The 12,500-nt window shown below is 41.7% G+C and overlaps 1 protein-coding gene across 1 annotated transcript in view; it reads left to right on the forward strand.

Annotated features, from left to right (window-relative positions):
- The window catches only part of LOC138052772 (nuclear migration protein nudC-like), a 28,145-nt gene that overhangs the window by 13,792 nt on the left and 1,853 nt on the right, over positions 1–12,500 (forward strand). Inside the window, exon 12 of the mRNA XM_068899349.1 lies at positions 11,275–12,500. This exon is cut by the window's right edge and continues 1,853 nt beyond it. Coding sequence (XP_068755450.1) covers positions 11,275–11,326 — 52 coding nt within the window. The 3' untranslated portion in view covers positions 11,327–12,500. The remainder of the gene's footprint in view (positions 1–11,274) is intronic.

Genomic DNA, 12,500 nt, shown 5'->3' on the forward strand with positions numbered 1-12,500 from the left:
CAGTAGTTGTATCGGATTATATAGACCCAAAAACTCGATCCCGTGTGCATATATTATAACCATGAAAACAATTGCGCAGGGCGTGCATAAATTAGGGACATGTTGGGGCATGACGCAAAGCAGTTGTAACCCTACGTAACACGTGGAACAACACGTTTATCCCCGGTCATTGCATAAATTAGGGTTAGGTTAATGAGATGCCAGTCATTTATGAAGACGAGGGTTTTTTCATCGATGAGAATGACAAAGAAAGAAACGTGACCCTAAAATAATGTTGCGTAAGGTGCGCATAAAATAGTACTGTGTGTGCATATCATTTTATCAGTATGACTAGTCTGGTTTGGAGAGAGAGAGAGAGAGAGGTCCGTCCTGCTCTGGAGTTGAACTGTGAATAAGAGATCACAGCAAAGCAAAGACAAGACTAAGGAAAAGAAACCAATCACAACCACACCAGATGACCTCATCGGAAACCAATCAGAAACAACTATGACCTCATCGAGAGCCAATCAAAAGGCAAATAGGTCATTCTATGATTGGTTCCTATTGATGTCACTGGCCCATCATACCTTGATGGACAAACGTTTTGCGGTTATAAAAGCGTCGCTCTGGCTCCCTTTTTTCACGAGACTATATCATGTCTGAGAAGAAAGAACAAGTCGTACCGATTCGAAAACCCACTCGGCCATCCAAGCCACCTACCAACAAGAAGCCAGAAGTCACACAAACATGCGGAGGAAACAACGCTATGACCATGGAGATAAAGGAATTGCCACCCCCAGCCACACCTGCTATGCAAGTCGTGGAGTAGACCTACCAAGAAGGCGATGGGTGGGGGCCCAATTAGCCCACCACTATTGAAGAACTCATGGGGCAGATCCCTAATGACCTGTCAGCAGAAGTTGATACGACGTGCCCTTTTCATGGTTGTTTGTTGGAGCACCGAACATCAGACGACGATTTTAATTATGTGAAATGTCCTGAGTACCCCTGTGCCTTCATTGCAAGCCAACAAGAAGTACACCAGTACTTACAAGCAGTGGAGAAACAACGGCACCATCAGCTTGTGATTAACATCGACAAAATGCATTCCGAATGGCCGAAGATGCTGTGTTACTGCGATAAACCTTCCACTCTGAAACGGAGCAAATCTGAGAAGAACCCTGGCCGCATGTATTTCAGCTGTCGGAGCCGCACATGCCCCTACTTCCAATGGTTGAACACTCCCTGGAACCATAAGATCCTAGTCTTCACCTTAGAGAAACTGAATCCGCCACCGCAACATCCTCGATACCCAAACTTTAAACCACGCCTGGAGGCTTACCAACCGAAGAAGAAACAACGTAATGCCATCTCGACATCACCCATACAAGCAGAGGGGAAGATCGTTCGAGAACACATCCCAAGCACCATCCGCCTTTCAAATGGCTTCTCGCATCTGACGGATGTTTTTCAAAGACCGCATGAACTGGGCTCAATATTGTACAATAGTTTTTAATTGGTTCAATGTTGTAATAAAAAGAGAATACAACCATTTGATTGATGTAGTTGTCGTTGTGGGTGAGAGTGAGCGAATGTCGAAACCGAGTGAGATCACCCTCATCACTGGAGGCGCTAAAGGCACCGATGCCTGGGCCACACGATGGGCATGGCAATGTGGGATGCGTGTTATATGCATTCTCCCTTACAACCACCCTATCACCCGAATGAATGGGAAAGAATGGCGTCTCTGTGGTGGTCATGATCCCAAACTTGTTCATGCTTCAGCAGTCTCTCATCCGGGGGATTTTTCTCTTGATGTACCGCGCATAAACATGATCTGCTGTAACTCCTTGGACACGGTAGCGGATCAGGCCTGTCAAGCTGCCAATAAACGGTTACATCGTACACATCCATCATCATCTTGTAAAGTCAACGGGTTATTGTGGCGCAATTATTGGATTATAAAGAAAGCTGATACTGTGTACGCTTTTGGGAAATTTGCACAAAACAGTCAAGGATTAGAGTGTGTGGATGGTGGGACGGGGTGGGGCATAGAGATGGCACGCCTGCTGCACAAACCCTTGTATCTGTACTCGGTGACACATAATTGCTGGTTCGAGTATGATCGTGTTGAGGACAGGTTTGAAGCCTGCCTCGAACCTATTATGTCATTGATGGGTAAAACATGCGCCATCATCGGTACGCGAAACATGGAAGCTCATACAGACCCGTGGCGCAGTTTACAGAACATATTTTCGAATCGTTGGGGGAAATAGAGTTGCAATGAATGGCAAAATATACCTTCCTGTGATTGGTTCCTAATGATGTCACCGGTCCATCATAGCTTGAGGGACATACGTTTGAAAAGCGTCATTCTTGCTCACTGTTTTTTCATATTGCCTGAGGATGAGAAACGTTCATTTCTACAGTGAGGTGTCAAGAGCTCTTTTAAAAAGAGAAAAAAGACACGGGACTGTCTCAAAAGAATTCCTAGCAAACTTGATGGATGAAGACGAAGTTACCTCGCGTTGCTCAGAGTTTCAAAGAATGGTTCGAGTTCAAAAGCAGCACTTACACGAGTGCAATTCCAAAGAAAGAAATGTCGCCTTCCAATACGTGAGGACATAATCGAAGCGCCGTTCTGGGAAATCTATGAACATCAAGCTTGGGAGCGTTATTCAAAGCTGAATAGAGCAAAAGAATCTGACGCATGTCTAAAAGCAATCATATTATCGGTCAGCAAAAATGATATTTTAAAATCTTGGCATGAAGAGTGTATGATGATGTTTCCCCTGGTTGAACAACACCACATGGTACCCTTTAATGATCGACGGGTGCAAAGACAGATTACAGAGAAATACAATATTGAGAAAATGAAAAAAAGATTGATTGAAGCGTGTCATTGGATGGTTTCACTCGACCAATCAATGTCCAGATCAATGTATAAAAACTCATCATTTCAGAAAAACGACAGTTCACAGCGACAGGGATAGAAGCAGACCATGAATGACACATTGAGTTTAGAGGAGGCCCATAGGACAAGGCAAATAAGGCATCGTCAAGCCTTTGACATTGAACAGGCATTGAGAGAAAAAGTCAGGGAATTGAAGTCTGTGGATGATTGCATGAAAGACAATGATATGCAAGGTCAACACCAAACAGTGCAGAACCTGGATAAGTGCCGCCTCCATCTCAAAAAGTCTATCATCAAGCATACCACACGATGGGCCACCATCAAGCAAGAGGAGGAAATGGCTCAAAAACGCATACAAGAAGAAGGAGAGGAGGATATAAAGGAGATATGTAATCGCGTTTTGGAAATGAGACGAGAACTGAACGGAATTTGTTCACTTGCTGCCCAAATTTTCCCCACATAGAGTTCAACATTAGTTTGGCCAAAGCCCGCTGACCAGGATTGACGGCAATCTTCCCATACTCCAGGGCAATACCTTCTTTCTCTTGAAACTGAGTCATGGAGAGTTGTTTCTTTTCCTCTGTGTAGCACCATGCGGGCCAGACTGAAGCTTCCGTTTTCAATTTGAGCCAAGTGTTCACATAATCTTCGAACAGTGCCACTCGAGTTTCTCGGAAATGCCACACTTCATGAATGGTTTGGATCACGTAACCCATCTGTTCCGCTTTTCTAGTTCCGGCGTACACCACGTGCCCGTGAATGCTCTCTCCTGTTCGTTGTGGCCACACCAAGAGACTTTCCCGTGGAGAGGACGGTCGATGTTTTCTTCGACGCAGGTGCGGCACAAAGGAAATGTGAGTTTGTTTTGATTTCTGTATGGTAATACAGGGTGGAAAAGGCCATAGGGTGGTACTACTGTGCATTTTGCGAGGCCAAAATAATCGGAAATTGGTTTCTCTCGTGACGGGCGTAGATCATTTCAGGATGTCCCACCGGATACTTCTGGGTCTTGTTGGCCCACGGGTAGAGACTGGTATAATCATAATATTTGATTTGTTCAGCGGCATGTTTGTTGACTTCGTAATGAAGACGAACAGCATTTGTGCGGCCACCAAAAAAACCGTCGCGAGGTGAAAGAGGTTCTTCTAAATCGTACCCGGCTACAATCTCAGCTATTTCCGGATCGTGGTTCTTACATTTCCTCCATTCGCACTCCCAGATGGTTTTTACTGTATAGCCTCGATCGGACAGACTTTGTAATCGCAGTATGGTTTCTTGATGAACGTCGGCCATGGAGCGATCGTTCAGGCGGCGGTAGGTTTCCGAGCGCTGAGGAAAACACTTGGGGCAACCATGCCAGAAACAGCCGAGAAACTCGTAAACCGTGTTGGTCTCAACATCATAACCGTCGACCGTCCTCGGGGTGTTTGGAATGTGATATTCGCCCTGATTCCTAGCATGCTGTATTCGCTGACGGAACCGCGGGTCGGAACTATCATCGCCTGTTTCCAAGAAAATTTCTTCCAGCTGCTTTCGTTCGTCATCGCTACATGCAAACCAAACGTATCGGCGCAATTGCTGTTCCTCAAACGTTAACCAGTCCATAGCCGCTATGGAATGATTGACATCTAAGCGCCAACCGTAGAGAGGTTCTGAGGCAATGGTGTTTTCTTCCATGCGGTTGAGGCGCAAGTCTCGATTGCAAGCGAAGGCGATGGTGATTTGTTCAAAGGCGCAAAACCGGGTGCGCTGGCGGAAATCGCGTTGAAATGTGAGGCAGCCTTCGCGCAATAACGGAACGTCATCGATGCAATAATCTTCGAGCTCTTGGCGCAGATGAAATGGAACGCCCTTTGATTTCTGCTCTTCACACCACTTCTCAAAATTTTCTTTCCCTTCTTTGCTCATTCCCTCGGGCATGTAATCTTTCATGGGAGGCAGTTCACCACGGTAATCGTTCTCCATTTGGCGTGGGTATTAAATAAATGAGGAAAGTAACCTTTTTTAAATTGATTGGGGTCGAGTCCAAATGTTTTTGTGAAACAACAGAAAGGTCCGGGTATAAACGACATAGAATCAATGAAACGAATGTAGCCTCCCAGATAAGTCAGTTCCAGTACTTTACCGCCATTGCAAACCTGCTTTAATGCTTGTTTGCGACGGTGCAATGCGTCGACGATAAAATAAGAATCGTACCCTTTAAAATTATGGGCCAATACTGTGATTTCGCGCGTTTCCTCTTCTGTCAAGACTTCTAACCACTCTAAGAAATGATCAACGCGCTGGGGTCCACGAAAGAGTTTGGGGTCGGTATTTTCTGCGGTCATTCCTTCGACCAAATTGACGATATGTTTCCCAGTGTTTTGCATTGCCTCTATGTCAAAAAACACTAAAAGGGGCTCCTTATATTCGTCTGGTTGTTCCTAGTTTTCCGTCTCTGTATTGGATCGAAGGGTTTGTAGCCCCCTTGAGGCTTCTCCTCCTTGTTGACGCCGCCGTTTTTTTTTCGCTTGGCCAGTTGCACAGCTTGTTTCTGTTCCCGGATCTCATCAGGGTCCTTGGCGTTCTGAATGAAGTATCGATGCGTGTTAAGGTCTACTTGTTCGTGACACGAGGGACATTCACCCCAACCGCAGCAATGATCGTCTTGTTCTTTCCTTCCCATGAGGAGTTTTCGACAATGGGCGCATTTCCGTCGCGCTTGACAGACGGATAGTTTTTGAGGACCGCTAGGTTTCCCATCTTGTGCTTTGCTACTATGGAGTTCCAGACAGGAGGGTCCATAGAAGACACGGTGACAGCTATTGCAAACGTGGGAAGCAAACCGTTTAGTCCTGTATGCCTCATGGTAATTAGAGCATGATTCTTGACAGCAGACAGGGCAGTGAATTCCGGTCGCATTAGGGCACGTTGTAAAACCCCAGCACCGTGTTGCTGACTATGAGGCGAGGATGATGTTTCAGGGAGATTTCTTAACTCTCTGTCAACATCTTCCGCAATTTCACGCAACAAATCAACAGCATCTTGAACGTTTTGTTCTAAAAACAAGATCAATAACAGTTGTAACTAAGCGAAAAAAAGTAAGTTAGTAGGAAAAAAACTAGGAAAAAAAACTAATCGAAAAAATTGTTGCGATTAAATCTCTAATCATCGACATCCGAGTTCCCCCGTGCAAGCATTACAACACAAGAGAAAAACATGACAATTGCGACAAAATCAGTTTTTCCTAATATTTGCATCACAAATCCGAGTTCTCTGCACAACGATGAACATATATATTCTCATTTCACGGAAAGTACTCGTTTGTAAAATATCACGCTTCTCAATACAGCAACGCAAATTATGATTTTCAAGCAGAGAAACATGACAAATGTAAACATCAATTACGACTTTTTTCCCATGTAATATTTTGCATTATCACAAATCCAAAATCTCTGCACAACGGTAAACCTATGCTCTCATTTTCACGGAAAGTACCTGTGGGTAAAATATCACGCTTCAAGAAATCAATGCAGATCATGATTTTTACGTATTTCAATTTACCTTCTTCAAACTGTTCCAGCGCTTGCACGAGCATCAAGTCATCTTCGAATTCGTCATAAACTTCATTCAGCGCGCTGTCAGTCATTTTTTCGACGTATGTCATATTCTCCATTTTTGTATGTTCTCGCTTATCTTTTTCTGCTTTCACTCAATGAGTTGGAAATAGAAGTGGTTTGTGTGGGGCCGTCTTTCGCTTTTTATATGGTTCTGGATAATACCGATATATTTCATTGGTGGAATTACTAGAAAGGATTACTACACAACATGCCTTTATGTTTTTTTTTTTTTTGACTTCCCACAGAGATTATCCTGAAAGGATAAAGGAAAATCTTTGATGGTATTGTCCAATTATCCGTCAAGATTAAGAGATAAGGAGCCGTTTTTTAAAAAATGTATTACTTCAAGAACTACGATATGCTGTGATTATATCCCAACGACCTGATCTTTTCACCGTGACGATTTCCATGTTATCTGTTTCCTTGCCTCTTAAACTTATTCCAATACCATACCCTATGTTTACACACCTCACTTTAAACACAATACTGGTTTTCGGTAATATGTAGACATAGGGTGTAGTTTCGTTCTCTCTAGGCGCATGGTACAATCTCTCATTTTCTTCCCGTTTTCTCCGCTCCAGTTCTGTGATTGTATCCCGAATTAATGCAGTTACATCAACATTTTCGTAGAACTGCGAAGCTCTCGCAGCTTTTTTGACATGTCTCTCGATGTGTTTCACTGCCTTCTCGGACAGGATAAGAGTTGCTGTATCTATGGCTTTCATTATTGTTGTGAATCATGATGATCAGTTTTTCAAGACTATTTATTACAGCATACGATATGTAAGGTATGTGAGAAAATTAAAAAACGATTTAACTGATCTACTTTTGCGTCATGAAAAATCCCTTTAAACAAACCCTTTGCCGACATAAGCAACGCTCTCTACAACTCCTTGGAGGTTTCAAGGTAAGCAAGAGCGGCAATCCTGTTTTTAGAACGTTACGCCTCTCTGAAGGAACAATAGCGCAAAAGAGCGTCTTTTCAACCAAAGCTCATCTCATTCACAATAACACTATTTTCGTAATTGCCATCAAAGCGGAGACAAGGAAAAAGAAGCGTTTGAAATGTTCTTTTTCCAGTTCGAAAAGTCTGCATAGGTGCAAGAGAGCCTTTTTCTAAAAGATGTGAAACATTAGCAAGCTTTGAAGAGTCCTTAATTCGTTCAGATTTGCTATCAACCATATGTTTGGTCTTAAATTAGGTAACAAGGAATTGGTTTCATATAATCCAAAATCGTCCGTAACTTTTCAAACATGCCCTGTCTTGTCCGTACTTCATACAAAAGCAATTGCATTGGAAATGTTAAACGACTTTCAACCGATATTCTACATGTGTCTTTGCCTTCAAAAGGCGGTACTGCGGCAAAAACCAAAGGAAAGGCAATTAGTTTATAAAACAATGAAGTGCAGGATTTATTCACAATAACGCAATTTCGCGGATTTTGTTCCAGATATTTTTCCCTCTTCAATATTATTTTGGGTTAAAGAGGGAATAGTTGCTGTTATACCACCATTTTTAAATCTTCACAATAACGCCACTCACTCTTTTATAAACAAAGCGGATTACAATTAGTAAATTCAAAGAGCTCATAAAACAATACACGACTTGCATTTTTTCCAAACGCTACGCGTCGGTGATCAAGAGCGCGTCAACGCAATCATTTACTTCAAGGAACGAACAGGGTAGAACTGTTGCGCTTTGCAAACATCTCAAGACAGTAAACAGATTGAAGCTATGAACCAGAAAAGAAGTTATTGCACGAAAGAATTCCAGCCACGCAAGATCAGCAAACATGTTTTGCAGAACGGTAGGTCTTGTTTCGTACATTGCGCTATGATCTTACAAACAAATTTAAAACTATCTTAGGTGGTGATGTTAAGGGTTTATTCCGATGATTATAAAAAACGTTTTCATTCTTCTGACTTCTTTGATACGGATTCGCTAAATGATTTATCTGAGAGACTCTTACAAACATATTTGGTGGTGTTAAAGGGTTTAATTTCCATGTTTCTTTGTTGATTGATTTTCTTTTTATGGCAGAGTGGCAACTGCGAGACGAAAGGACAGAAATACTGAAAAGGAAAGAGTGAGATCATTCCTCTTTGATGCAGCGCAAGAACGTTTGGCCCAAATACGGGCGAATCGCGCAAAAGCAGAATCCCGCGAAAGGGAATCAAGAGAACGATCAAAAATGGTTGATAACATAATAAGAGAAGTCATCACGTCATGCACCATCGATCCGTTTCATGAATTGGACGAATTCGCAGCTTCTTTAAGGCGTGAAGTTGACGATGAAAACGACTTTTTCCAGTAGATTTTGTGTAAGTGGAACGAATCGCAAGTAAATCTTTGTAGTATACGAAGAGGTTCTTTTCAAGTTGTAGTTTATTGCATCCGCGAAGATGGTGATTTATTTCCATGTGTTAAGAGCTCCCGTTTAATTGTGTTGTTCTCTCTTTAAAAAGAAGAGAAAGAATGAAACACCCATGTCCTTGCATTCTTTTCATTTTTTTTATAAATATTCGTTGTTGAAGGAAGATTGCGCCATTTTGAATTTGTTGCCAAGCCAAACCCAGTGTTTTCCACGAATCGCAAGTAAATCTTTGTAGTATACGAAGAGGTTCTTTTCAAGTTGTAGTTTATTGCATCCGCGAAGATGGTGATTTAATTCCATGTGTTAAGAGCTCCCGTTTAATTGTGTTGTTCACTCTTTAAAAAGAAGAGAAAGAAATGAAACACCCATGTCCTTGCGTTCTTTTCATTTTTTTTATAAATATTCGCTGTTGAAGGAAGATTGCGCCATTTTGAATTTGTTGCCAAGCCAAACCCAGTATCAACGATGAAATGATATATGAAATGGATCATATGTGAACTGCGGATATTAAATCAAGTGAAGCTATGATCCTCGCAATTTTTGCAATTGCGTAGAGAAGCCTGAAAAATTCAGGACTTCAATCCCGTTGATATCTCATTTCATAATTGATTCATCCTCACGGGACCATTAGAACCCACAAATGACCAGCTCCCAACGTCAGTGGCTTCATAGCTCAGTTGGTTAGAGCGTCGCACCAGAATCGCGAGCATCGCGCAGAATTGAAAATGCTTCGTCAACTCTCTCTACAGGTCTGTTTTTCAAAAAAAAAAACAAAATTCGATCAGATATTTACACATTGCGCTGGTTTATTTCAAGATTTTTCTGGGTAGCGGGTAGCGGATAAAGCTTGAGGAAGCATTAAGCCCGCGTAACTAAAACTTTCCACGCTTTTCTCCAAAACACTTCTATTCTGACGGTCTGTTGAACCAAATAAACTCATATCAACAAAAAGGTTTGTTTGCCATGTCACTTTCAATGAAGCGAACAGTCCGCTCTTTAATCTTTAGTGTTATTGTTCACTTTTCGCACCTTGAAAATTTATTCTGCTCAACTGAACGTTTGATTGACAGTTGCGGAATTCGGCGAAGGGACTCTAGTATTCCCAAAGCTAAATCAGTTGACCAATCATATCCCACCAGTGCTGAATGCGTGTTTCTTTATGCCGGACTTTTTGTCACATATTTCGCACTGCAAGTAAATGTCACGGAAGACAATAGAATGCTGCGCGATGGGTCACGGGTTCAAACCCCGTTGAAGTCCTGAATTTTTCAGGCTTCTCTACGCAATTGCAAAAATTTGCGTTCTTAACTGCGAAGATCATAGCTTCACTTGATTTCATATCCGCAGTTCATATATGATCCATTTCTTATTATATAGATATTGACGAAATACCAGGATTTCTCCTTTTACTAAAAAATCATATCTTCACCGCGCCCAATGAACATATCATTTTTATCTTTCACATGTGAGGATATAGGCGTTGTCATGGTAACCAACACGATTGGCTAATACAACGCGAGCTTCGTCTTCATTGTAAGATACCTTTGTGCTTTAATATAATTCTTCTCTACTACATTAACATTTTTATTACAAAATTTGACATTATCATGATTTGTTTTTCATAACTTTCATATCTTGTTTCATGTTAAACAACATGTGTGTTTTAGCGGTTGGTGACCACTTTTTCATCATTTGGAAAATGAATAAAACAAGTTGTTTTAAATCTATACATTTCATCGATATCTATATCATAAACAGAACATTACATAGCCGCTTGGGGATACGAACTTTATCTTCTCGTGCTGAAAGTATCTCTCACTCGTTCGCTTTGCTCACTCGTGAGAGATACTTGCAGCACCCGAAGATAAAATTCGTATCCCCTCTATATATATCATTTCAACTTTGCTCTGCCTTAGCATTATTTTAACAACTCAGATGTGGGATTCTCACAACTCGGATGTCGGATTTTCAACAAGTCAACGTCGGGTTTTTACAACTTGGATGTCGTATTTTCACAAGTCGGATGTCGGATTTTTACTTGTCGGTTATCGGATTTTTTACAAGTCGGATGTCGGATTTTCAACAAGTCAAATGTCGGATTTTTACAACTTGGTTGTCGTATTTTCACAAGTCGGATGTTGGGATTTTTACTAGTCGGTTATCGGATTTTTTACAAGTCGGATGTCGGATTTTCGACAAGTCGGATGTGGGATTTTCGCAACTCGGATGTCGTATTTTCACAACTTTGTCGTAGGATTTTCAACAACTCGGATAGCACCTACAAGACAATGTGCATGAATTGAAATTGTGACGAGAAAATTTATATCAGTCACTCTTGGCAGTCAAAGGGTTAAAATCTGTTTTAAATACTTTGCTGTGGTAACGATTCTTCTTTTGACCTTTTCAGGTTTATGGAGCAGCACCCTGAGATGGACTTCTCAAAAGCCAAGTTCTCCTGAATACAATTCTATGATTGCACTCACCTGATAAGACGGCCATATTGGTGCTAAGACAATAGAAAAATGTAGGTTAAGTTTTGCCAGGTACCCATGACCCGGAGCCTACATCTCCATTGTGTTGTTGTCACGGCGTTTTCACAACCCGATTTTTTTTTTAGATTGAATTTCCCGCGAATGAGACTCCCACAGTAGGCCGATGACCAATTACAAGAAGATAACCTGACGTCATAGGGTCACCGAACCGGAACTGCCTTTGTTTTTTTTTGTTTTGTTTTGTTTTTTTCGGAAAATGTAGTCTAAAAATAAATCGGTCTGGCTCCGGGTCATGGGTTTTTGGTTTCGCATAATAATAAAGTCAAATTCCCAGAAGACTTTTTCGCTATTTTTCTTTCAACCAGCATGGCCACGGTTATACGTCAGGTGCAATCAAAGAATATATTAGAAGATTAGAAGAAGAGCTCAACTCCAATTAAGCAAGAATGAAATGACAGCTACAACATTCAAAGATGGAAGAAAAGTGTTTCCCACACCTCCCCCTCCCCCGTATTTTTCCTTTTTGTTTCGTCCAACCAATGCCGGTTAGGCAACAATTGTTCGACTGTAAGGCTGACGTAAAGCATTCGTTTTCTTTTATTATGCAGATCGAGGAGGGAGTTACGGTCAACGTGGAGAACACCCTCCAAGGTCGACATAATTAGCCAGTATCAAAAATACCATAATACTCTTTGTTTGTCCTTCCAAAATTTTGCATAAGCATTGTTTTTACTTTCTCGTGGGACTTAAATGGTCCCAAGAGAAACTGGAAACAATGCTTGTACAAAATTTGGAGGGACAAACAAAGAGTGTTGTGGTATTTTTTTATACTGGCTATTTTTTCTGCCTTACGAAAGCTGAGTTCCGCTCAATATCTCGTTTTTGCTTGGGTCTCGGTTTTGGAAGGAAACGTTGCAAATATCAGGACGAAAGTCAGTTGGCGCTGAGAGAGTTCCCATAAGCAGTGATATTGTTGAATTACCCCTATAATGGGCCAATGTTATGTATTGGCGATGCGCTAAGTTTAAAGCATATGTTGTTTTCTGCAAGAACGGGAAGGGCCCCTGGGCACTCACTCTTTGCGAACCACTTCCAGAAGCGTTCGAATTCCCTGCTTCTGATTGGCCATAATAACGTTTCG

Source organism: Montipora capricornis, chromosome 6 (genome assembly GCF_036669925.1).
Source record: "Montipora capricornis isolate CH-2021 chromosome 6, ASM3666992v2, whole genome shotgun sequence".
Taxonomy (NCBI): domain Eukaryota; kingdom Metazoa; phylum Cnidaria; class Anthozoa; order Scleractinia; family Acroporidae; genus Montipora; species Montipora capricornis.